The sequence below is a fragment of the Fundulus heteroclitus genome, chromosome 19 (genome assembly GCF_011125445.2).
Source record: "Fundulus heteroclitus isolate FHET01 chromosome 19, MU-UCD_Fhet_4.1, whole genome shotgun sequence".
In the NCBI taxonomy this organism is placed as follows: domain Eukaryota; kingdom Metazoa; phylum Chordata; class Actinopteri; order Cyprinodontiformes; family Fundulidae; genus Fundulus; species Fundulus heteroclitus.
Window position 1 is genome coordinate 17910315 of NC_046379.1, and position 22895 is coordinate 17933209.

Below are 22895 nucleotides of genomic sequence, written 5' to 3' on the forward strand. Positions count from 1 at the left end.
GCTCAACATGGTGTCACTTCAACATGTTGCAGACATCTGCAACAACTTGCGCTATGCTCCCTTAAAATGAAGATGAGTGAAACTGCTAAAATTGCTAAAACCATAAAACAAAAATATTCCTATAAAATCCATCTTAAAAATTACAATAAAAAGAAAATAGATTAAAAAAAAATTGTTTAAAAAAGCTGAACTCAGCTGATTTATGTCAAGGTGTCAATCTCTGCCACAAATTAATAAAATTTGCTGAAAAGTTAATTGGTTTAATCAACTCAATTCACTAAATGACATACAGAGAACGATCTTTTTAAGCCTTTATTTCCGTTAGTTACGGTAGTTTTCCACTTACAGATAAAAGCATTACACCAGACCCAAACCACAAAATAAGATGAGCCATTGTGAGGGATATTTCACCCTGTTCTTTTGGGTCGTGAAACATCCAAGAAAATCTCGTTAGCAGACCTGAGTGTTCCCTTCTAGAGAATGGTGCAAAATGTCCTTCAAATAAACAGGGGATTTCCCATATAAAACGTAAATATTTAATTAAATCTATAATTCAAAAAGAAAGCCAATGGAGTGAGCTATTTATTTGTGCAATGCTTTTATACTTTCTAAAGCTGCTTAAGTACTTTGTACTTCCTGGAAACAGCAAATGGATGGCTGACCTGAACCATCAAACTACTTCAGCAGTCCAAATAAGTGGGACTGAATATGGGAATAATTTTATTAAATCTGTGGGAGAGAGGGATTTCCCCTGGCTAAAAAGAAAGAAGCTGGCTTTAATAGCTGTGCTGATGAGATTTTCAAATTTAAGAGAACCGTTGATTCACACACCACGGTTTTCAGACGAAGTACCGGCTAAAACCGAAAGGTATCACTCTTACTCTCATTTCCTTTACCCTTAATGCACCTTCAGTCATTAGCGGCCCTTTCAGCTGGAACTGTGGTCTAAGAGAACTAAGGGGTCGACCATCCAGCTGGTATAACAGGATCTCATTTTCAGAGCAATTTGAAAGCCAACATTTTTCACTACTGTCTTAGTTTTACTGATGTTTTTGAATTTCCTGGGTATAGCGTTAGACTCAGACAGTGTGACTGTTTCCAATGCCAATAGTGCTGCTCTGGTTTTTGGACACGGTTAAGATATAGATATTGTATTCATTAAATGGTTGCATTCTCGTTGCATATTTAACATTAAAAATCGGGTAAGGGAGATATTTCACCCACTCGGTTAGACATCTTTGACCACTACTTGTTAATCTTTGCAAAACTATTCTTCTGCAAATATGCAAAGATAAACTCTCTTTGTTAATGAGCTCTCGTTTTATCAGGTCAGCGATGGCAGCTAGCCCGCTCTGCTGTCATTCTCTTCATGAAGAAATGCACTCATGCAGTAACTCATCTTCTTGCTTCCCTCAGCTCCTTTTCTTCCCTCCCTGGATTTGCAGATTCCATCTCCTGCCCCGGCATCTCCAGAGAAGTCATTTTACAGTTCAATCAGGAATCCTAATAAACTGACCTGTGTTTTAATGACTAATTCATTGTCTCCTTTACTACCTTCATGGGTATAAAGCAGATTAATGACTTGAGCAAGGTTAAAAACAGTACCACTCTGCTTTTCCTTCAACTGCTATCAATCATCCTTTAGATTCTTAAGAGAGCTCTGGAAATTAAAGAAAAATTAGCAGTCTTCTTGATGGATGATGGCATAGGAAGGTGTGTGCATTCGATTAGTGTGGTTATAGAATAAATGTAAGTCAGCTTGTGTTTTAGGATATGCTTTTTACAAGCTTTAGGCTCTGATGCTGCATCACAGTTTAAGGAAGCCATAAAAGGAAAAGTACTCATTATTCTTCCCAGCTATGGGCTCCCAAACAGGATTTGCCAGTCCCATTTTACTGCAGCACGTGTCTCAGGATAAATCTCTTTTTTTTGCTCTATTTCTCAATCAAATTTCAAATCAGATTAAATTTCAACTAAATGAATCTCTAAACAAAGTGCTTTAAGAACCGCTTCAGAGATTACAGTAAAGTTTGACTCAAAGGAAAACGTTGGATACCTCAAATGACTCATGCAGAACGCTTTGGATCGAGGAGACTGTATCGTAAAGCTAATTATAAGTTTAATTATAACTAAATGGGAATACTGTTTTTAGTATTTAGTCCAATAATATTTCTTTAAAGTTTTCTTTTCATGTGGCGTCTAGATTTGCATGTTTCAAGAAGCCTGACAGCAAAGCCAGACAACCATTGACTCACAATTTTAAAGACCACGACTGCCCTCTAATATGTAAACTTAAGCCCAGAATTATTCCTACCTGTGGAAGATTCACTTTTTAAGGAACCTTGCTCCTCTAACTATCATATTACATCTAATAGGGAGTTATATTACATTTTCGGAGCAGCCCAGCCAGAGTCCAAATCTGGCTCTGGTAGAGGATTTGAGGAGGGACCTAAAGATTATGTGAAGGAAAGAAGCGCTTTCAACCTCAAAGACGTGGAGGTCACACATAACATTAAGTTATTTGTGACATTAAGTTTAAAAATATCAGAATAAAAAAAAATGCTTTGCCATTAAAGATTTTCCCCTTAAATATTGAGAGGAGTGTGAATAACCTTTGGCATGATATTTTATATATATAAAAAAAGCAACAGCAAACTGTCAGTTTTCTGACCCTAAGGCAGAGAGAACTCAAACTGGATTGGTTTAAGAAGTTCATTAAAACGGGTTTGGGTTGCTAGAACGTTATTGGTGGCAAAGATGTCTATAAACACACACGCCACCATGGAAATAACACTATATGGGGCTGTTTTGAAGATACAATGCACGGGGAAATTTACTCAGTCATTCTTGTTATGAATCAGAAGATAAAACAAGGGCAGATTTTCACGCAAGGCAGGGATACCAAACACAAAGCCAAGAAAGCTCTAAACTCTTTCCAGGAAAATATTCATCCGACTTCAATCAAACTGAAAATCCATGGGAAGAACTGATCAAAAGTAATAAGAGAAGAGGCCCCCAGAAGACTTTGAGATTTCAGGACAATTTGGGTGCAAGAATGTGTCAAAGTTGTACCTAAGCGTTGTATTAGTGTAGTTTCTGCTGTTTTAACATCTTAAAACTCTCACTACCAAAAAGGTTTTCTAGTATTGTACGGTTCCAGAACATTTTGTGAATGCCCAGTACTCATTATCTGTACATGCAGTCAGATTTTCATGTCAATACTCTGTAAAAAGTGAACTAAATGTAAGTAAAATTTTCTTGAAATTAATATTTGTCCTTGATTTGCACAGGTAAACAAGGGTATTTTGCCTTTAAAATAAGATAATTAGATATACTGCACTTGAAATAAGATAATAGAGATGAGTTGTTTCTATTTTAAGTGCAAAAACTTTGTCCCGCTGGCAGTTCATTTAAGCTTACCTTCTCAAATCAAGGACATAGTCACTCCTTTCAAGAAAATTGTACATATGTTTAGTTCCCTCTTTGCAGTGTAGCTCAAATCTATTCACTGTGAGATACAGGCTTTTTTCCTCTAGTGTATACAGTCAGGCCCAAAATGATTCATACCCCTGGCAGATTTAGACTTTAGAGTTATTTTTATTCAACCAACAAGGCTGTTTCTGTTCGGCAATGAGAAAGGGACCATCAATTTATGAAAAAAAAAGCTATTTTTAAAATGACCAGTTATATTTTTTTATCCTTCTCAATTACTTACTAAGTTTTATAAGTATTATTGCAATAAAACTCTTCTTATAATTATATACCAGTTTTTTTTGCATATTTTCACAACCTGTGTATTTTGACAGCCTTTGGTGTTAGAAGCCCTTTTTTCCACCTCCCTAATAAATAGCTCCCTCCAAGGATTCTCTTTCAGATTCAAGTCGGGACTCTGGCTGGGCCCCTGCAAAACAAGAAAGTTGCTTCCAGATTTCCTAGAATTGATATAAATTTGAGTTTAAACTTTATTTATTTAGATCTTTTGTCCCTGAATGGCTTTATCTGTGGTAACATCTCTTCTTCCAAATAACTGCTTTTCAAATTACCTGGGGACACAACCTCATATGTTTCATTGCATTTCCTTTACAATGTTTACAACAAAAGGCTTTAAGGAACAACTCTTGGGAAAACTCAGAGAGCAGCGTTTAAGGTCGAGAATGAGATTTCTCACAAGTTCTTCCACTTCTTTGACAGTTTCTTTACTTTTTCTCATACTGTACTTCTTTTTTTGTTCAGAAATCCCATGGAAGAGGGAAAGAAGTGTAAGAAGGAAATAAAAAAAAAACCCAAAGAGGAAGGCAAAAGGGGGGGTGGCAGGGAAAGGGGGAGACAAGGTGTAAGGCTGCGTCTTTGTTTACCATTCCATATTCCCATCTCTGGCACATATGCCTCCGCTGCCTCTTTGGGCCCTTCCTACCACTCCTGGCCCAGTCGTTTCTGACAATGTTAATGATTTAGTGGAAAGCCCTACACAGCAGATGATTTGTGACATGCAGGAAGCCTCGAAATGGAGGAGGACTCGGCAGCTTTTTCGGCGGGGAGTGTTTGGGATCCGGGGATGCCTTGAAGATAGTGATTCATTATATTTAAGACAAGTGTGACATCCTACTTCAAGGAAGCAGCACACTCACGTGTGGATTTTTTTTTTTTTTTTTTTTTAGGGGGGGGAGTGTTGGCCAAAGTAGGGAGGGGTAGGTAAGTACAAAGGAATGCCTTGGTGTTTTTTGGAGATGACATCGGAATAGGAGGCAGGCATATGGAGACGGCAGCCTGGAAAATAATGGGTAATGGAAGAATTTAGCCTCAGGCTATGTGCCTGCTTTGCCTACTTCTGTATAACTAGTATATTTATAATTCAAATACATACCTTTAATAATTAACCACTAGTGAATATTAAAAGAGAATATGGGATATCTTTTCTGCAGAAGGAGTCAGGTAAAAACAGTATTAAATTTCAAATCTGACAACCGTACAGAACAAAGGGCTGGAAATTGAAAACCAAAATATCACCTGACATTTTTGGGCCAATTTTGCTTTAGGTAAACAAACAAAAAACAGTCACTCACAAGTGGGACATTTTTGATACTTGACAGTGAAATTATGTTCCATTAAAGATAAAAATAATAATAATAATAATAATTTGAATATGGCAAATAATAAAGATACAATTTAATAAATTGGACTATTTTTGATTATTTATTGTTTTTTTTTAAAATGTGAAATCCTTCTACAGAGTGTTACATTGTACGTGTTACTGCAATGTATCACTCTGTTACTTTCAATTTTAGTCTCTTACGGCTAATAAAAACTATAAATTTAGTTTCAAAAGATAATTAAACTGTTACATAAGACAGCTCATTTTGAATACAAAAAATGCTACGTCATCGTCTTGGCAATCATGAGGAAGACTGCTGGCTTGATAGCTGTCCAGCAGACAGTAATTGACATCTTCTATAAAGACGGTAAGCCGCAAGGAGCTGGCTGTTCACAGAGGGCTGTATCCAAGAATAATGGAAAGTTAGGGGGCAAGAAATAGGAACGACAGAAAAAGGCACACAAGCATCAGGAATAACTGCAGGCTTAATACGATTGGGAAACAAAAACCCGTTCATTAGTTTAGGGAAGATTCACAACATTACGATTGCAGCCGGTGTCAGTCAGTGCTCTAAGTGTCACAACGCATAGTTTATGGAGAACATGGGCTACAATGACTTTCAATTGAATAATTGAAACAAACTTTTTCATGATATTCTCGTATATTGAGATGCTTATCGACTAACATCACAAATAAACTGCATTTAGAATACGGTGCGGTTATTGTTTCATGAGTTTATTTTTACAGGGCAGCTGAGGGCAGCTCCGGGGCAACGTGAGGGCACAGTTGCTCCAGAGTGTCTCGTATTGGATTGCTGCTTGTACTCGCGATGAACCTGTGCTCTGTAATAATGAACGTCGCACCAGCAGCGGTGGCAGCCTTTTGTCTGGGCAAAACGTAAAACAGCAGCACATAACATACCGTATGGTAATCCACGTGACGATCGCCGCGCTATAAACTCTGAGCCTGCTTTCCAAATTCCAAGCTACGGACTTGTATTCAGCTCTGAGTGCGCCTTTGAAAACACAATAAAACCTCCCAGATGACGGCGTGTTCAGGCAGTCTGTACACATGTGGCACAGAAAAAGCTCTCACAGACTGTGTCAACTGATGTTATGCAAACACCAGCGTTCAACGACAACCGACGCATTTGCATCTCCGGAATCTTAAACGTGCTCCGCTTTCATGCAGGCCCCACTTTTGTCTCTTTCTCTGTGATGTAGTTCATACATATTGAGAAACCAAAGGCTGCGGAAGAAAAATCCACTCCGTTCACCGAGGCACAAACTCAATTTGTGCAACCTCTCGTAAAAAAAAAATGCTGCACTGGTTTGTCCCACTTATATATTTCCAGAGTTAATTAGCAGTGAGAGATTGGACAATTAGTTCATCCATGCTAATTGATTATAATATTACATCTTGGTGATGATGGGATCATCTCAGAGCATTCCTTCCATATTCCACTAAGGGATTTGATAATATATACAATGTTTTTGTGTAATGGGGGGCTTTCAAAGAGCAAATCAGCAAGGGAAATTGTTAATTTAATTTAACTAGGATAATTCAGAATAGGTTTTTCTTTTTTTTTTTTTGGAGGGGGGGGGCACAAATGAACTAAATGGCAGGGATCTTAGAGAACATCAGCGTTCTTTTAGATTGTGACTCATGTCAGCACAAGTAATGGGGATGTCTGGTTAATTTCTGTCACTGGTACAATAGGATCTGAACTCTCCAAGAGCCGATTGTATCGAGGTTGTTTCTTTCCCGTGCTCATTGCTGGAAAGCAATTCAGGTCAAATCTGCAACAGAAAGAGAGCCATAATAGTGAGATAAACTGAATGTTGCTTCATGTGTCTAAATAAATGCGTATTTACTGCGTAGTCCGTAAACCGGTATTTTCATAACCATTGTCAGTGTTCAGCATTCAATGCTTTACTGTTACTCTCACAATTATATAACTATAAATATCGCAGAGCTATTATTTGAACAGATTCAGATCTTTTCTTTCCATCTCAATGGGAAATTTATTTTACAGCAAGTCACAATAAAATGTAGTATGCAAAAAAAAAAAAACTAAACCAACATGTAACTAGAGGGCATGGCGTTGCATTCAATAGCTCAACGTCATAGTGATAACAAAACCAGTTGCAGATTTTTTTTTTTTTTAATCCATGTCAACAACAATTAATGCAGTACAATAACAGTGAGCCAAAATTTCCAGGAGGAGTTTGTTTAAAACGCAACAGCTGAGATCAAAAATGGCTGACTTCCTGTTGGATTCAGGACACCCCTCCCACAGGCAATGTTGTTGGCCCTGTAGAGTGCTGTATGTGTCCCAGTTTCTGTAACTCGCATACACCTGGGCAAACTTGAGCCACGCCTCCTACTGATTCCTTTCAAACACTAGAATTATTCTTCAATTTTACTGACTTCCCTATATACATATATGTATATAGGGAATATATATATATATATATATATATATATATATATATATATATATATATATATATATATATATATATATATATATATATATATATATATATATATATATATAAGGTTACTGTCATTCGACAGGCAATTAAAAAGTTGGAAGAAAAATAACAATTAACATTTAAACCCAACAAGAATTCACCTCACCCTCAGTTGGCGGCATTATAATCTCCTGTCCCTATTTCCTTTGGGTGTCAGATGTCTGCCGTGTGAAACTCAGGTGTGGACTTCTATCCCCCTCACAGCTCTAACTCCATCACAGTGTGACAATCTGTCAAAAGCCACGGGCTGCAAGGCAAAAATAGGGGGGGAAAAGCGGAACCTGGAGAAATGTGCTGGCGTAATTCACCTGAAAAGTTCAACTGTAAGTGCTCAAACTTCTTCTTGGAAAACCAAAAGATGACATTGGTCCGCATTGTGAGTTTTAGTCGAAGAAAAATAAAAAAAAAACCTCATCCAACTTTTCTTGCCTCGTGGTTCATATGTTAATTATGTATAGTCATAAATATTGCTCATGTTCTCTTTCATATTTAATGCTCTGTATTTTCTTATTCCTCGTATTTTATTAATCGGTACCATAAAAATCCTTTTCCAAAAGATGACTCGTCTCACCTGAACATAATGCAGCAAATAGAAGAAAAAAAAAAATAGGATTCATATGTGTGTAATGCTGAAGTATTACACTTCTTTACTGCGCTTAATAATTAATAGCCCATCCCTTCTTTCCATGAATATTTACATGTAAAGTGTCCCTGGGAGCCATCCGTATGCCAGCGGGAGAGGGAAGTCTGTGTGTTTACAGCATTAAACACTCAAATATCGTCTGCAAACCTGTTTCGCCTCCAACCACGAAAAACACTCACTAAAGCACGGAAAGCATTTTATTTGTTGTTGCCGAATGTAACCAATTCAGCTTCCATTGACATGTGGCAAGTCAAATTACACGTGCCCCCTTTTTTTCTTTTTTTTTTTTTACACTGAGCTGAAATCCCTGGACGCACCTTGTCTAGTTTGAACATGAAGGGGATCAGAAATGATCTTTCCCCCCCCTGTCTTCCATGTGCAATGACATTGTTCATTGAGATCACCCTCCACTTACTGTGTCAAAGTGTCAAAGGTCTTGTTGTCGGTGCCTGCTGAATCAAGGTGAAGAAATTACACACTATATTAGATTATGCCGTATGACTCGGCAGGAGGAAAAAAGGGGGGGATTCACGCCGGTTTCGGGGGAGCCGATTGTAGATTTAAGCAGGAGGAAAATCAAAAGACAAACATTGCACGTTATAAACGAGCGTGTGGTGGTGCAGCTCATTTCTGCTGCCAAACCTTAATGTGCTGCTCACTTCTAATCCCGGGGGCCTGACTCCTCTTTAGTCCTCCCTTTGTATCTCATCCAGAAACACGGAAGAAATGCTGTAAAGGAGGAGTGAGAACATGTCCTGGCCCGGCCAGCTTGAACGCCGTCGCATCCATGTATTTCCGACCTTTGATCTTTGAGGGGCACACACCAGGAATGTCGTGGAATATCACGAAATCCCTCCTCACTTTAAGAGCTAATAACGGATAAGCGGGATTTGTAACACAAACAAATAACGCTGTTCCTGGTGAACCTGGGCATGTTGGGCTCTGTTGCTCTCATTGGCGATATTTATCTAGGAAGGGAAGGCTGAGTGTTTTCGTTGCCGGCTCCCTGCAGGTCCCCCAAGCTCTCAGATCTCCTCCTGCGTCTCCTGCGTGGATAAGTGCCGGCTGCAGAAGGCAGCGCCGCGCTTTGATATTTCACTCTTAATTTGAATCAGTGGTCGCTTTATTTGACAATGCCAGGCAATTACCTATAGCCTCGCTTGGACGGGTGAACTCCTGCAGAACCAGAAAGCAGGGAAGTGAATGAAAAAAGGGGGGGTGGGGGGGGCTGGGGTGGGGTGGAGCTATCCGGGTATCAGATGGAACACGGATAACATGAAGAGAGAAAGAAAACAGGGGCACAAAAAACAAACAAAACCTATAGGCATTTGTTTACCTGCGCTATTCCCTGCAGGTATTGTGAGTAAGAGGTTTTGCTTTGCAAGTCTAGTGTGTCTGCAGAGGGTTCAGCTGCGATTTTTTCCGCGTCATGCTGTGAAAGCCGAGCAAACATGAGGTCACAGGGAAAGTTACACAGATGAATGTGGAAGGGAGGACATGGTACACATAATCCAAATTAATAGGTTTTGTCTCTTAGGTTGGGTCGCGTGTGTGTGTGTGTGTGTGTGTGTGTGTGTGTGTGTCTATTTATGGGTGGGTGGCTCAGTGGATTGGGTGTGTGTGCAAGACAGAGAGGGGAGTCATTGACATGTTACTAATGAGCCCGTGTGTAGAAATAAACACAGGAACAACTCAAAAGTCAACTTTCTCCGACTTTAATGTGGACACCTCCGAAATGAAAGCATTATTTTTTAAAATTTCACTTTTAAACAAACAGGCAAGATAAAGCTCAAAACGACATATCTCAGCCTTATAATTCACAACAATAAGCGCTGTTGCTCTGCGAAGGTCGGCGTTGGAAAATGGCCGGATGTGCAGCCTTATCAATGATGTTTATTGAACAGGAGGGCATGTGTTTGCTCCCCTTGTGTGACCTGAATATCAAAACGCGTCGCTCCACGTGAATGCAGCTGCGTTCAGGCTGAGTTCCCGGCGATCCCCTTGGAGGAAACCAGCCGACAATTCAGGCATGGAGGGACCTGCAGATTCACAAAAATACAGAAACAAGAGAGAGAGAGAGAGAGAGAGAGAGAGAGAGAAAGACAGAGAGAGAAATCGCTCCTATATAAAAATAATAATTTAAAACATTAAAAAATATTACTACTACTACTACTACTACTACTACTACTACTACTAATAATAATAATAATAATAATAATAAATATAGTATATTTTTGTAAATAATAAATCCTGCATAGATTACATATGTATCCTGTCACAAGTGATTTGTGTCCCTTTTCTCGACATTCAATAATTTTCCAACTGCGCAGCTCTCATGCGCACCTTTTATTTTCATTACTTTTTTGCGCACGTTCTGTGAGTGTATTTACAGTGTTTTAACTGTCGACTGTAACGCCACCCTTATTCCTAAATCAGATCATTTAATTCGCTTTCTTATTCGCGAGGAGAGGATGGAGACTTTTATAGATTCCTAAACTTAGTGGCCGAACAACAGAGCGTTCCCTAAATTCGTCTCAAAAAGAGGAGGCAGGGGTATTGAGATGGAATTTAATGAGGGGCTTAAAGCGCGCAGCGCCTAAAGACATATTTCCTCTGATCAGCGGAGGAGGGCGACTTTATTGGACATGTTTCTGTTTCCAAATCCGCATAACAGCCAACGATGCGTGCGTTTCTTATAATGTAGATAAGGGAGAGGGAGAGAGAGGGTTTGATATGTAATAAAAGGTGGGCCAGCGCTGCGTGTTTAAGCCCCTTAAGCCTGATAAATGATGAGCGACAGTGGCACAGCAAGAGGGTCAGCGCTATTAACTCCTTGGTTTCCCGGCCTCCACTTAAACTTCTCTCAATTACCGCTGGCAATGTGACTGCAAACGGGCCACCTGTAAATAGCCATCTACATAGGCTCCGGTCTCTCCAATCTAACGATACTCAAAATGATAAACAATGATAAATAAGAAGAGCAAGAAATCCGAGTCATGTCTGCAGGCTGCCTCCCCCTAAAGCCGAGCGTTAAAAAGGAAACACGAGGATTATGGCTGGTGGCGTTCCTAACACATGCTCACCAGGTATTCTGGGACAAACAGCCAATGCAAGCTCATTAAATCAGCATTTGGTGTATCGGAGCAGGCGTTAACGACGGGCTCTAATCTCGGCGGTGACCTGCTCGAACTGTGTCACAGCCGGGCAGAGCTGCAAGGCTCTGCAGGGCTGGCTGCAAAGCAAGAAAAAAAAAAAAAAAAAAAGACACGGAGGCGTTGGGGAGCAAAAATACAAGAGGCCTTGACTTTTGCATAAACAGCTTTATAACTTGAAACTAAATACAAATGGGATAATAATAATAATAATAATAATAATAATAATAATAATAATAATAATAATAATAATAATAATAATAATTATTATTATTATTATTATTATTATTATTATTATTATTATTAATATTATTAATATTATTAATATTATTATTATTAATGAATTAGCCCAATTTGACGCCCTGTTTCAGGCTTTCCGGACATCCTGAAGTTTCTGAATTGGTTTAAATTTAGCGTTTTTATTCATCTTGAAGTATGATATCCCCTGAAAATCCTAAAATCAGTTATGGATTAATCTGATAGGAGCTACTGGGAGCTACATAAAAAAAATCTGAACTTGAGAAGAAATACCTGGCAGGTGAAGTCCAAACTAAAGCTTTAACATCAACATAAAATATTAAAATGGATAAATATGTTTAATCATACATTTAACGACTGATAAAATATATATGACGCATTTCTCTCTCTCTCTTTTTCAAAGTACAAACTGGAAAAAAGAAAGAAAAACTAATAGCAAAAATTTCGCATTAAAGTTGTCTGAATTTCTGTCTCACAAATATACACTTCAGTGTGCTATTTTTTGCTGTTTAACAATTATCAAACATTATTCGACATCTGATTATTTTATTTTATAAAATTTGGCACGTGTATGTTTTTCTCTTTTTCTTTGAACAAATAACAACAGCGTGATTAGAATTTATTTTTCTGGGCCTTATCGCATTTTTTTCTCCACTACAAAATCCTCGGGCCGCCCTCCTTCGCATGATCTGCGGCCGCCAGGTGTCGCTAGAACGCCGCGCATTTCTCCCTCCTCTCCTCGGAGAGAGAGAGAGGGAAAGGGGAGGGGAGGGTGAAAAGCCACAGTTACATTTCGAGTTGGCCTCTCCTCGCTTTCTCCTACTCCTCCTCCTCCTCCCTTTTGCAGACCCTCTGACACTAGAGTCTGAGAACCGGTGGAGGGGAAAATGAGGCTTTGGAGCTAAAGAATTTACAGTTAGTCGCGAAACTTTTACAAGTATTTGAGCTGCTTGGTGCCCCCCCCCTTTTTTTTCTCTCCTGAAAGCTTATAGTCACATTTCAGTCCGGAGGTCAGAAGGAGTTCACATGCAGAGAGGAGTGAGGTAATGCTTCATGCGAGAGAAGAACATCATTTGGATGTAAACAAATACCGGGAAGATTTTGCAATAATAATAATAATAACTGACTAAATTGTTAAATTTGCGTTGGTGTTACTAAACGCCAAAATACACCCTTGAGCTAATCTGTGCATCAATCTCTGTGTTTCTAGTTTTTTATTTTATTTTATTCCAGGACTGATAAAAAATGGATCAAACAGTTTGAGGTCTTCACTGTCCGCGTCTCTCCTCCAACCCTCCTGTGATCCCCGCCTTATCTCAGCCTCTCTTTACATTAGCCCCTGCTCATTTGCATAATCTCAAACGCCGCAGAGCTCCAAAGGAAGAACAAAGTTACAAACAAGATTAGGGCGAATTTATTTGTTCCTGCGGGTTGAGCGCCGATTGTTTCTCCAGGAGTGTTTAAGGTCACTAAGAGGATTTTGAGCTCGTGTGATATCAGTGATCTTTTTCGGAGAGGAATTAAAATCCACAATGCGTTTCCCCCCCCCCCCCCCCCCCCCTCTTCCATATTTAGAATCGGGTTTGTGTTTTCGTGTGTGTCTGGGTGTGTGTGTGTGTGTGTTTTGAGGGGGGGAATCCTGGCAGAAGAGTAAACAGAGGAGTGGAAGTTCAGCGCCGTGGAGCATTGGTCCTGGTGCACCTTTAGGATATGACATGCAGGGGGGATCTTAAAACCCCGGTGACTGTCCCAGCAGTGTTTTCCTTGAAATGGATCCTTCTCCCCCCCACCACCGCACACCTCCTCCTCTTTAATGAATCCAAACGCAGCTGGCCATGTCCCCACATGGACACCGAGCGCTTTAACCCTAAACTGACCTCAATTTGACACCAGCAGATGAAATGTTACCGCCTGGTAATGCCATCTTCTGATTTGTTTCGAGCGCGCAAGAGTTGGTTGGAAATATGTTTATTTTTTTTTTCTTCTATTTTTTTTTTTTAACTATTGTCATTTTAAAAAACAAAACAAGTTGCGAAAGATGTCCTGGAATTTCTTTTAGCTGGCAAACCGCGCAGGCGAGTTTAATTAAGTTTAATTACCTATTGTTGCCTGTGATGAGTTACACACAAATAAAACATTACAGAGTAAATTGTGACATGTTTGTTTATATATATATATATATATATATATATATATATATATATATATATATATATATATATATATATATATATATATATATATATATATATATAGCTTTAGTCGATTGACAATAAAATTACATTTATGAAAGAAATATTTTAAAATCTAAATAATTCAGATGTTACAATTGCTATAAGTATAAAGTTTATTAGTTTTCTTTTTTTTTTTTTTTTTTTTTAAATAACATATAGCTACTCCTCTGGTGATCCTTCGGGGCAAATCACACTTTTCCACAGCAATCTTGTGTGAGATCTAAAAGCACACAAGCACACAAACTTAAAACATCAGTCGAGATTTCTCTTTAAGGGTTCCGCAATTTATTCTGGGCTGTGTTTTAAACAATACAGCCAGAGAAAGAAGGACAATGAGGAAAAAAAAAGAAAAGAAAAACTTTCCAAGTTTACTGTGCCGAGAATGAGAAAACGACGCGCAGTCATAGGAAAAGTGTGGGAGTATATGAGGCGTTTGCTACTCACCATGGTTGATCCAAAAGGAGAGTGGTTGATAAAAAATAAAAATTAAAATAGAACAAGAAATGCAAAGAGATCGGACAGTATTTGAGTATCGAGCGCCAGAGTCTTCAGCGGCAGGGTTCGCCGGACCGGCTGTGTTTACAGAGCGCACACTCAGAGACCTGGAGACGGTGATCGCCTTGGCTCTCTGTGCGCTGCTCTGCAGCTCCTTCCCGGGGTATTGCGCGTCGAAATGTCCACACATACAGCCGTTTGTCAAAGCCTGCGGTCCTGCACACCCCACCCACCCCCTCCCCACTTTATGCCAACAAACATAACTGTTGTCACGGTTTCATTTATTAAATCATTTTCCGTTGTTTCTCAACTCCGCTGTCTGTACAATCGACCCCTTTATGCAGCACTGGCTGGGTATTTTTGTTTGCCGGGAGAGTTGTTGACCCTCCAACAGTAGCCACAGCCCATCTCCCTGAGCACTTAATCCTAACCTGTGAATAATTAATTTTCACCATCAAAAAATGTCACCGAGTTCCAAATGGAACATTTATGTGTTGAACCTATTAATACGGCCACGACGGCATATTAGCGTTGACGGAGCTGAAGGGGTAGATGGCCTGCTTGTGTTTTGTGGCTAAATAAAAAAAATGGGAGGGGGGCGAGAAGGGGGGGCTTCACTGGAATCGATGGCCGGAGCGTTGCTCCTCCTCTAAACTTCAATCTCCTCACATGATTGATGATCTTGGGGGAGCTTTGATAATTGACTACTCTGAGGTAAGCTCCTATCAAGACAGGGGATTGGGCGGAAGAAACATGCAAAACTAGTTTCCCCCACCACCCCCTCACAAAAGCTCTTCTCTTTTTTTAACATCTTGGAAAAGTTCATTCTGGACTCATAGGGGTGTTTAATTTAAGAAAGAGAGAGAGAGAGAGACAGGGAGAGAGAGAGAGAGAGCAGAGCGACATGGGTGCCTTCAGAATGTTTTTTGAAGGGGTGGCCTAATGTGGTGAGGGGGTGGGGGTGATTGATAACCTTGGGGCAGCGCGTCAAAACCGGGACTGGCCTGCAAAGAGGAAAAGAAAAGAGTTTTTCCATAAATATGTTGGAGAAATATCACGTTATACTAAGAGCAACGCTCTTCAGCGTGGATGATGATTACCGAGGGAAGAAGAGGCAAGGTTTGTTATGTTCTGTAGAAGGCAAAATTAACCCGCTTTTAATAACGAGTGGGATGAATATATAGAATTCTGTGCCTTGAGTTGTGTTTTTTTTATTTTGTATATTGTGTTTTTTCCCCTCCTTTTGTTTTACGAGTAAGTGTTAATCTGAGATTTCGCCCTGCGTTTTTTAGCATTTGAGAGCACAACTGGTGTTGGCGGAGTTTGCGATGCACTCATAGTATTCTTTATTTATTTTAGCGGTGGTGGTGGGGTATAGGCTTGATGTGTGTGTTTATATATTTTTCCTCTTGAATAAAATTGCTACAAAATCTGAAAAACAGATGAACAAGAATGCATAAATAAATGAATAAATACTCCAACCTTATCAAACTTTATCCTGTCGTCTGTTCAGTTCATGCTCATAAAACCATAACAACCACCTTCCACCCCCCCCCCCCCACCACCACCACCACAATATACACAAAAACAAACAAAAAAATCGAACAAAACAATACAACAAACATAGTATATGAAGTGGGGTGGGTGGGGGGAGGGGGGGTTGTTGCAGTGCCCGCCCCTCTTTGTGACGCCACTGCACAGCAATAATTAGCAGCCAGGTTAAAAGGCATTATGGAGATAATAAATAGGCACGATAGCAAACAACCCTAAACCATAAAACAAAAGAGTGTCGTGTACTACATCCATGTACCATGTACTTGTTTACAGTAGCAGAGTTTTCTGACTTTTATTATATTGTTATATGGTCTCTAATTGTTGCTCAGTATGAAGAAAAACAAACAAAAGAGTTTCAGCCAGAAAGGATAACAAATAAGTAGTGAGAAGGACTTACTCAAAACTTTGTCCTCCCCTTTCAAATCATAACATATCATAGAAAAAGCATGATGATTGTGTTGAGACCGATTTATAGGGGTGGCTATTGCCCACGTTGCCCCTCACCACCACCCCGGTGGCGCCACTGCAAAGTAATAATTAGCAACCAGATTAGGAGGAATTACGAAGATATTAAGTACGCATCCAGCATCTTATAAACCACAAAACAGATAACTAGTGAGCGCCATACTAAAGACAGCATTAGTATAATAAACTGTTAATTCTGCCCGCAGGTTATATTCACAATGGATTGTTTTCCATCGCTGATAACGCTTTAATCCCTGTGCGTAAATATTTGGATACGTTGTGCGTAATTTCGCCGTTCCAATTATGATTCCGCGTCTTCTCTGTTCTGAATGAATATTCATGCTGTTAAGTTGCAGTCAGTGTTGTGTTTTTGTTGAACTCGGAGGAGCATATATCCGCCCTCTCGCACAGCCCTCTCCTGCTTTCTCTTCAGGTCTCTCCTCGGTGAAACAGAGGGATTGGGGTGGGAGTTTCGAGCTTTTTCAACCCCCAGTGTGGAGTTGAAGCCGTCCCCGCGCCTCGCATAGACACTCTGCATATCACAGGATTTGGTCTCTCCTCTCCTCTCTCTTGTGCGGAGCTGCTGCAGGACTGGCTATGGCCACCGCTACTTCCGGGATCCGTCATTTCATTCGCCCACCGCTCAGCGCTGCGAACTGACTCTGTTTCTATAAGCAAGCCAGCAGCCAACCTGCCAACACTCGCTGACACTCACTCATCTCAGTCTCGCCAAGATAGACGAAATACCTACGGGGGGAAAGAAAAGGAGAGATCCGAATCGCGCTCTCTTAATTTCTACACCTTTTTTTTTGCCTTCTTCTTCTTCTTTTTGTGCGGTGATAATAAAACAAGATAGCGATCTGGAGGCATTAAAGGAGACGCGGACTTGCGGGATGAAAACGGACTAAAAAAGATTCGTCCTTCTCTTGAACATCATCACCAACCGTCATTCATTCATTACCTTGACAACCTCTGGCTTTGATTGACAGCTGGAGTGGCAAAAAGCCATGAGACACGACAGTTTAGTTACATGCAGGTTGTTGATGGGCCGATTGTAACCTTCACTTTGGCGCATTTTTTTCTTTTCTTTTTCTTTTTTTTTCTCGAGGAAAGAAGGAAAACAAGAAAAAATTGCTGCAAAAAAAAAACTTCCCGATGCGACGGGTTGAACTGAACCACACTGGCGAATAGGAGAATTCGCAAAAAAAAAAAAAAAAGTTGGTTGAAAGAGGGGAATCTTGCCACTAAATCACTTTCCGATCTGGGATATTAAACATATACGGACAGATTCGGGAGTTTATTGGAGCGCAGCCTGATGGCGCAAAGGGTAGGTTTTAAATCTCACTCCGCTTTACCTGCTCAGATCGCAACCCCCTTTTCTAAGTCGGGGGGTGCTGGCAATTTTACAAAGTTTTCTTATCAAAGCGGCTCTATTTGACATTTTCTGCTGCGCTCTCACTCTCCAAGCGAAGTGACAGCCTCCACTTTTTCCCCGACGAGGCTCCACGAAGCAGTTTCACGGGAGACTCCGAGCTGTTTCGCTTCTTTGTGCGCAGAGGGAGCAACCTAACTTTATAATGTTTCTGGTAATGATAAAACCGAGTTGCAGCTCCTTTAATATTAGACGGTTTTTTTGTCCTGGCTGCGGCGTGTTTTTTGTCTCTTCTTTGCGATTGTTTAAAATCAGAATGAGACAACATCGTTATTTAAAAACATAGACTTTTTTAATGTTTGTTTAAAATATATCTAGATATGCACAGATGTATGCGCTCGCTTTTAATTCTTCCTCTAATTTCATTCTCAGTACGATGAGCTGGCCCATTATGGTGGGATGGACGGAGTCCCGGCGTCCATGTACGGGGACCCGCATGCGCCCCGGCCGCTTCCCCAGGTCCACCACCTGAACCACGGACCGCCGCTCCACGCCAGCCAGCACTACGGAGCTCACGCTCCCCACCCGAACGTTATGCCCACCAGCATGGGCTCCGCTGTCAACGACGTTTTAAAGAGGGACAAAGATCAAATTTACGGGTGAGCTTTGCATGATTACAACATGCATCTAAGTAGTTCCTTATTTTTTTTCCCCTTCCACCCTTCTAAGTTTGAACTTCAGAATTTCTCTCCCACCGCTTGTTTTTAGTGGAGTTTTGTGCAGGTTTTTGTTTGGAGGCACATTGTCGGTTAAGGGGGGGATTGTCGCTGTGTAATTTTACACTCATTGTAAAAGCCTGCAGCAAGCAAGAGTATCAGCCCTGAGCTTGTAAATTAATATGGAAGCTCTCGAAAGTGGCACAAGGAATACATAAAATCCATTTTAAACTGGTTGCCTCATTGCTTTAATATTACTGCCAACAATCATTTATTAAATGCAAAAGGACAATCCGTTTGGCGCGTTTTGGTTCTGTTTGCAGTGTTTTTATACATAGTTTGCAGTCACACACACACACACACGCACACACACACTCGTTCACACACTTATTGCGTTAAAAACCACCGCGTGTCCTCCTAAGGCTACTTTTCTCAGATTATTCTCAAACATGTAAAGAGAAAAACGTGATCACTGATCACTGAACCCTACACGGGCAGTGTTATAATCCACGGGATGTAATCTCTTTTATTCTCACGGTTTATTTTGTCCTCTCTCCAATTGTAGGAATAGAGTTTACACTCACTTTTACGCTGCTGCAGATGGAAAACTTTGGCACCAGGCCGTTTATTTTAATCAAGAGAACGATTGTTCACGTTTTACTAAAAGTGTAATTTACGTCTAAAACGTGCTTGTTGTTATGTGACTTTTTTAATCCACGTTATTAATAGTGTGGATCATAGCTGCAGGCCTCCTCGGAAGGAAAACAAAAGACGCAGTTTGTATGGAGGCGAAATGCGGAATCGTGTCACGGATGTATTTTTTTTCCCCTTTTATTCCAAAGACATCTCTCGGCTGTGTGAGTTTGGACTTTTGTGGCTTTGGAGTGCGAGAAATGCCCCTGCCGATCAGCCGGTTGTTATGTTGAGCTCTGAGGAAGAACACATCCCAGATTCGCATGGGAATTGCTCTCCTTTTCAAATGTATAATATTATCTTAAAATAGACGCACTGTGATGGCTATCTTGCCCTGAACATGCAGCCTTAGTTAACGAGGACTAAAATTAACGGTAATAATAATAATAATAATAATAATAATAATAATAATAATAATAATAATAATAATAATAATAATAATAATAATAATAATAATAATATCTTAGTTTTTTGCATGTGTTGCATAGCCTACTTTTTTTAATTGCAACCTGAAATGCAAGGGTTTTTAGAAGCATGGAGGTGTGCAGGGACATTTTTATTTTGCAGGGGGGGTTCCGTGCAGCCGCTGCAGCGCTGCTCGTATATACTCAGGCTGCTTATGTTTTCTCCCCCTCCTCTTTGCAGTCACCCTTTATTCCCACTGCTCGCGCTGGTTTTCGAGAAGTGCGAGTTGGCGACGTGTACTCCGAGGGAGCCCGGCGTAGCGGGCGGCGACGTCTGCTCCTCAGACTCCTTCAACGAGGACATCGCAGTCTTTGCCAAACAGGTCCATTTTTCAACTTGTATAAATAAATGAATAAAATAAAATAAAATAAAATGAAGTGAAAAAACAACTATTGCGCCGTGTTTTTGCTGTACTCAAAATGAATGCAGCAGTGAAAACTTTTCCCAACGTTTCAGCGTGCGTGTTTTCCTGCTGGCGCGCACGTTTGTTTTATTGAAAAGGAATTCAGGTCAGAATCAGGAATGAAAAAAATTATTAAAAAACTGTATTTTGCCCTTTGCTCTATTGTTTTTTTTTTAGGTCCGAGCGGAAAAGCCTTTATTTTCATCAAATCCAGAGTTGGATAATTTGGTAAGTGCGCTTTTCAGTGTAGAAAATGTGCGCGTGATTTGAACTTGCAGATCCGCAATATATTCTCACACCAAACGTATCTGACCAGTAAGTGATTTCTTACGAGAAGCAACACTCCCCTTTTCCCCCCACAGCAGAAAATGCGTTTTTATTTTCACACAAACGCTTTAATCATGAAAAAATATACAAACCATTTTCTCATTCTAATTGTGCTTCCTTTGCTCTCTGTTCCAGATGATACAAGCCATACAAGTATTACGGTTTCACCTCTTGGAGCTAGAAAAGGTACCTTTTATTAATAATCTTCTGATCAGACCTGCAAAAAAATGCTCATGCATTGCTCATAATTGCTAGAGATAAAACAGAAACCGAAAGCAAAGAGAGAGAGAGGGAGAGAGAGTTTTAGGATTATCATTTTTTTTACACCATAAGATGTTTTATTTAACCAATTATTGACGCAGCTGAAGTAACTATTGATTAAGTATGTCAGAGGCTCTTTGCCCATGTTGCGCACGGACATTGATCCGCAGGTTCAGTTTCAGCCGCTCATTATGGACGCACTGTTTATTTTTTCTTTTGTCCGTTCAACTTGTTGCTCGGGGTCTCGGGAGAATAATAATAAGCGCTGCAACAATTTGACTATTGTTTCCTCGCCGCCGATAATGCACCTTAATTTGAGTTATTCTTGGACTGGCTGGAGCGTTTCCATCCCCGTCCTGAACCATGTGTGTTGTGTTTTCCTTTCCTTATATATACTTTTTTTTGTTTGTTTTACAATAGGTGCACGAGCTGTGCGACAATTTTTGCCACCGGTACATCAGCTGTTTGAAAGGAAAAATGCCAATAGATCTAGTGATTGATGAGCGGGATGGCAGCTCGAAGTCAGATCACGAAGAACTTTCGGGGTCGTCGACTAACCTTGCAGATCACGTAAGTAACCAAACTTCCACTGCGTTTTATGTGACGTCTCTGCTGTTGAGTGAGAGCGCTAAGTTGTTAATGCATCTGCCAAATAATTTGTTTCTGCTAAAAGAAATACCCTGGCTGATAATGTTCATAAAAGCAGTCTCTTCGGCGCTGAAGTGTGTGACCCTATCTGTAAATAAAGCGCGTTGTGTTCTGCAAGTAAAATAATAAAAGATAAAAAAAAAAAAATCGATGTTGTGAGGTCAGAAGCTACATGTGATACAATAGACTGAGTTATTGTTTGAGTCTTTTGATTGGGAGCAGTGATGTGTGCATGATGCGTCCCTGTGCGCCTGTGTTGCTGGAGGTTTGAGCGGATGCGTAAAAAACGCGCATTTATGGAGCAGCGCACGGTGAAAGGAAATGGGGGGAAAAAATAGGCAATTATCAGCAGGGCAGGTTTAAAGCTAAAGCAGGGTATCAGTGCTGTAAGCTTCAGCTCTAGGTCAATATTTAAAAAAAGAAAGAACAGCTTTATATTTGGGGGGCTGTGTGCGCAAAGCTGTGGATTTTTGGAGCAGAGGTGGAGAAAGTGGGAACCTACTGAGAGAGATCTTAGAGCTAAAGGCTTACCATCAATGTCAAGTTCACAAGGCGTATGATGGTCCGTCTGGAGGATCCTCCTATTTCTGTTGATGTTAATGTGTTTAATTGTTTCGTATTGATTTACCGGGCGTTTTTTTTCCCCCCTCTTTTGCTCTGCTGTTGCTTTCTCCTCTGCTGCCGTTGGTTTATGGCCGCAGGCTGCATAAGGCTGAATTCAATTATATGCACCTGAAGTACAGTAGCTTTAAATTTGAAGATCGATCCTCCAGTTTAAATCGTGCATTTTCGGTGTAATAAACACATACTCCCCCCCCCCCCCCCCCCCCCTCTGCTCTCCCTGCGCTGTATGGATTGGGCTGACACTGAAGGATTGAGCTGATATCTGTGCTCGCCTGTGATAAAAAAAACCTAATGTTTTTTTTTTTTTTTTCGTGGGAGTAAAACGAGCTGTTTGAGTAACAAAGTGGCTGGTTAAATATCTGTGCTGCACAAGGCCAAGCCTATTAGGAATTAAAGCAGATTTAAGTGTTATGCAAAGTCTGTGCACTGCATCTGTTGAGTCTGGCTATAGGCCTAATAGCAATTGTCCCGTCGCTTATGCAGCGCCGCGGCAAGCATGGCACCAGGTGAGCTTTATTTAGGGCTGAGAACCAAGAGGAAAATCTAAAAAAAAAAAATAAAAAAAAGGGAAAAAACGCTGCAAACACTATGTGATCCTCAAACACAAGTGCAGAAATGAGGCATGCTGTTGTTTATACTGCAGAGATTAGATAAACTGGCCTGTTTAGTTTCATGGCAGATGGTTGGATACTCAAGCCAATTTCCGATGGATCCTCAGACACCAGCACAGCATGGCTCCACGCGTGAGAAATATTTTTGATAATTAGAAAATGAAATGTGTCAATAAAGCAAATAAGCAGTGGCAATAAACAAAGCAGGTTGCATGACAGGCTATTTATCTGGGAGTCGTTTGGACTGACCACCTCATTAGGTATTTAAGGTTTGAGGGATTTATCTCACTTCTGTGGCACCATTGAACTTTTTATTGCACCTTAACTGCTGGGCTGAATTTCTGC

The 22895-nt window shown here is 40.3% G+C and overlaps 1 protein-coding gene and 1 long non-coding RNA gene across 9 annotated transcripts in view; one reads left to right on the forward strand and one right to left on the reverse strand.

Annotated features, from left to right (window-relative positions):
• Positions 1-9971: 9971 nt before the first annotated feature.
• On the reverse strand, positions 9972-15173 carry LOC105925595. The gene is made up of 2 exons (XR_004933357.1): positions 14361-15173; positions 9972-10311 (listed from the first exon to the last, which is right to left on the reverse strand). It is a non-coding gene; the product is annotated as an uncharacterized LOC105925595 (long non-coding RNA).
• A 1679-nt stretch (positions 15174-16852) lies between these two features.
• meis2a (Meis homeobox 2a) overlaps positions 16853-22895 on the forward strand; it is a 102066-nt gene continuing 96023 nt past the window's right edge. For 3 of the 8 annotated variants that reach the window (XM_012861581.3, XM_036150404.1, XM_036150407.1), the window contains exons 1-6: positions 16854-17757; positions 18235-18461; positions 19857-19998; positions 20257-20307; positions 20542-20592; positions 21088-21237. In XM_012861581.3, coding sequence (XP_012717035.1) covers positions 17746-17757; positions 18235-18461; positions 19857-19998; positions 20257-20307; positions 20542-20592; positions 21088-21237 — 633 coding nt within the window. In that variant the 5' untranslated portion in view covers positions 16854-17745. Of the gene's footprint in view, positions 17758-17905; positions 18017-18234; positions 18462-19856; positions 19999-20256; positions 20308-20541; positions 20593-21087; positions 21238-22895 lie in introns of those variants that run through there. The other 5 variants (XM_012861580.3, XM_036150402.1, XM_036150405.1 and 2 more) reach the window with 3 other exon arrangements.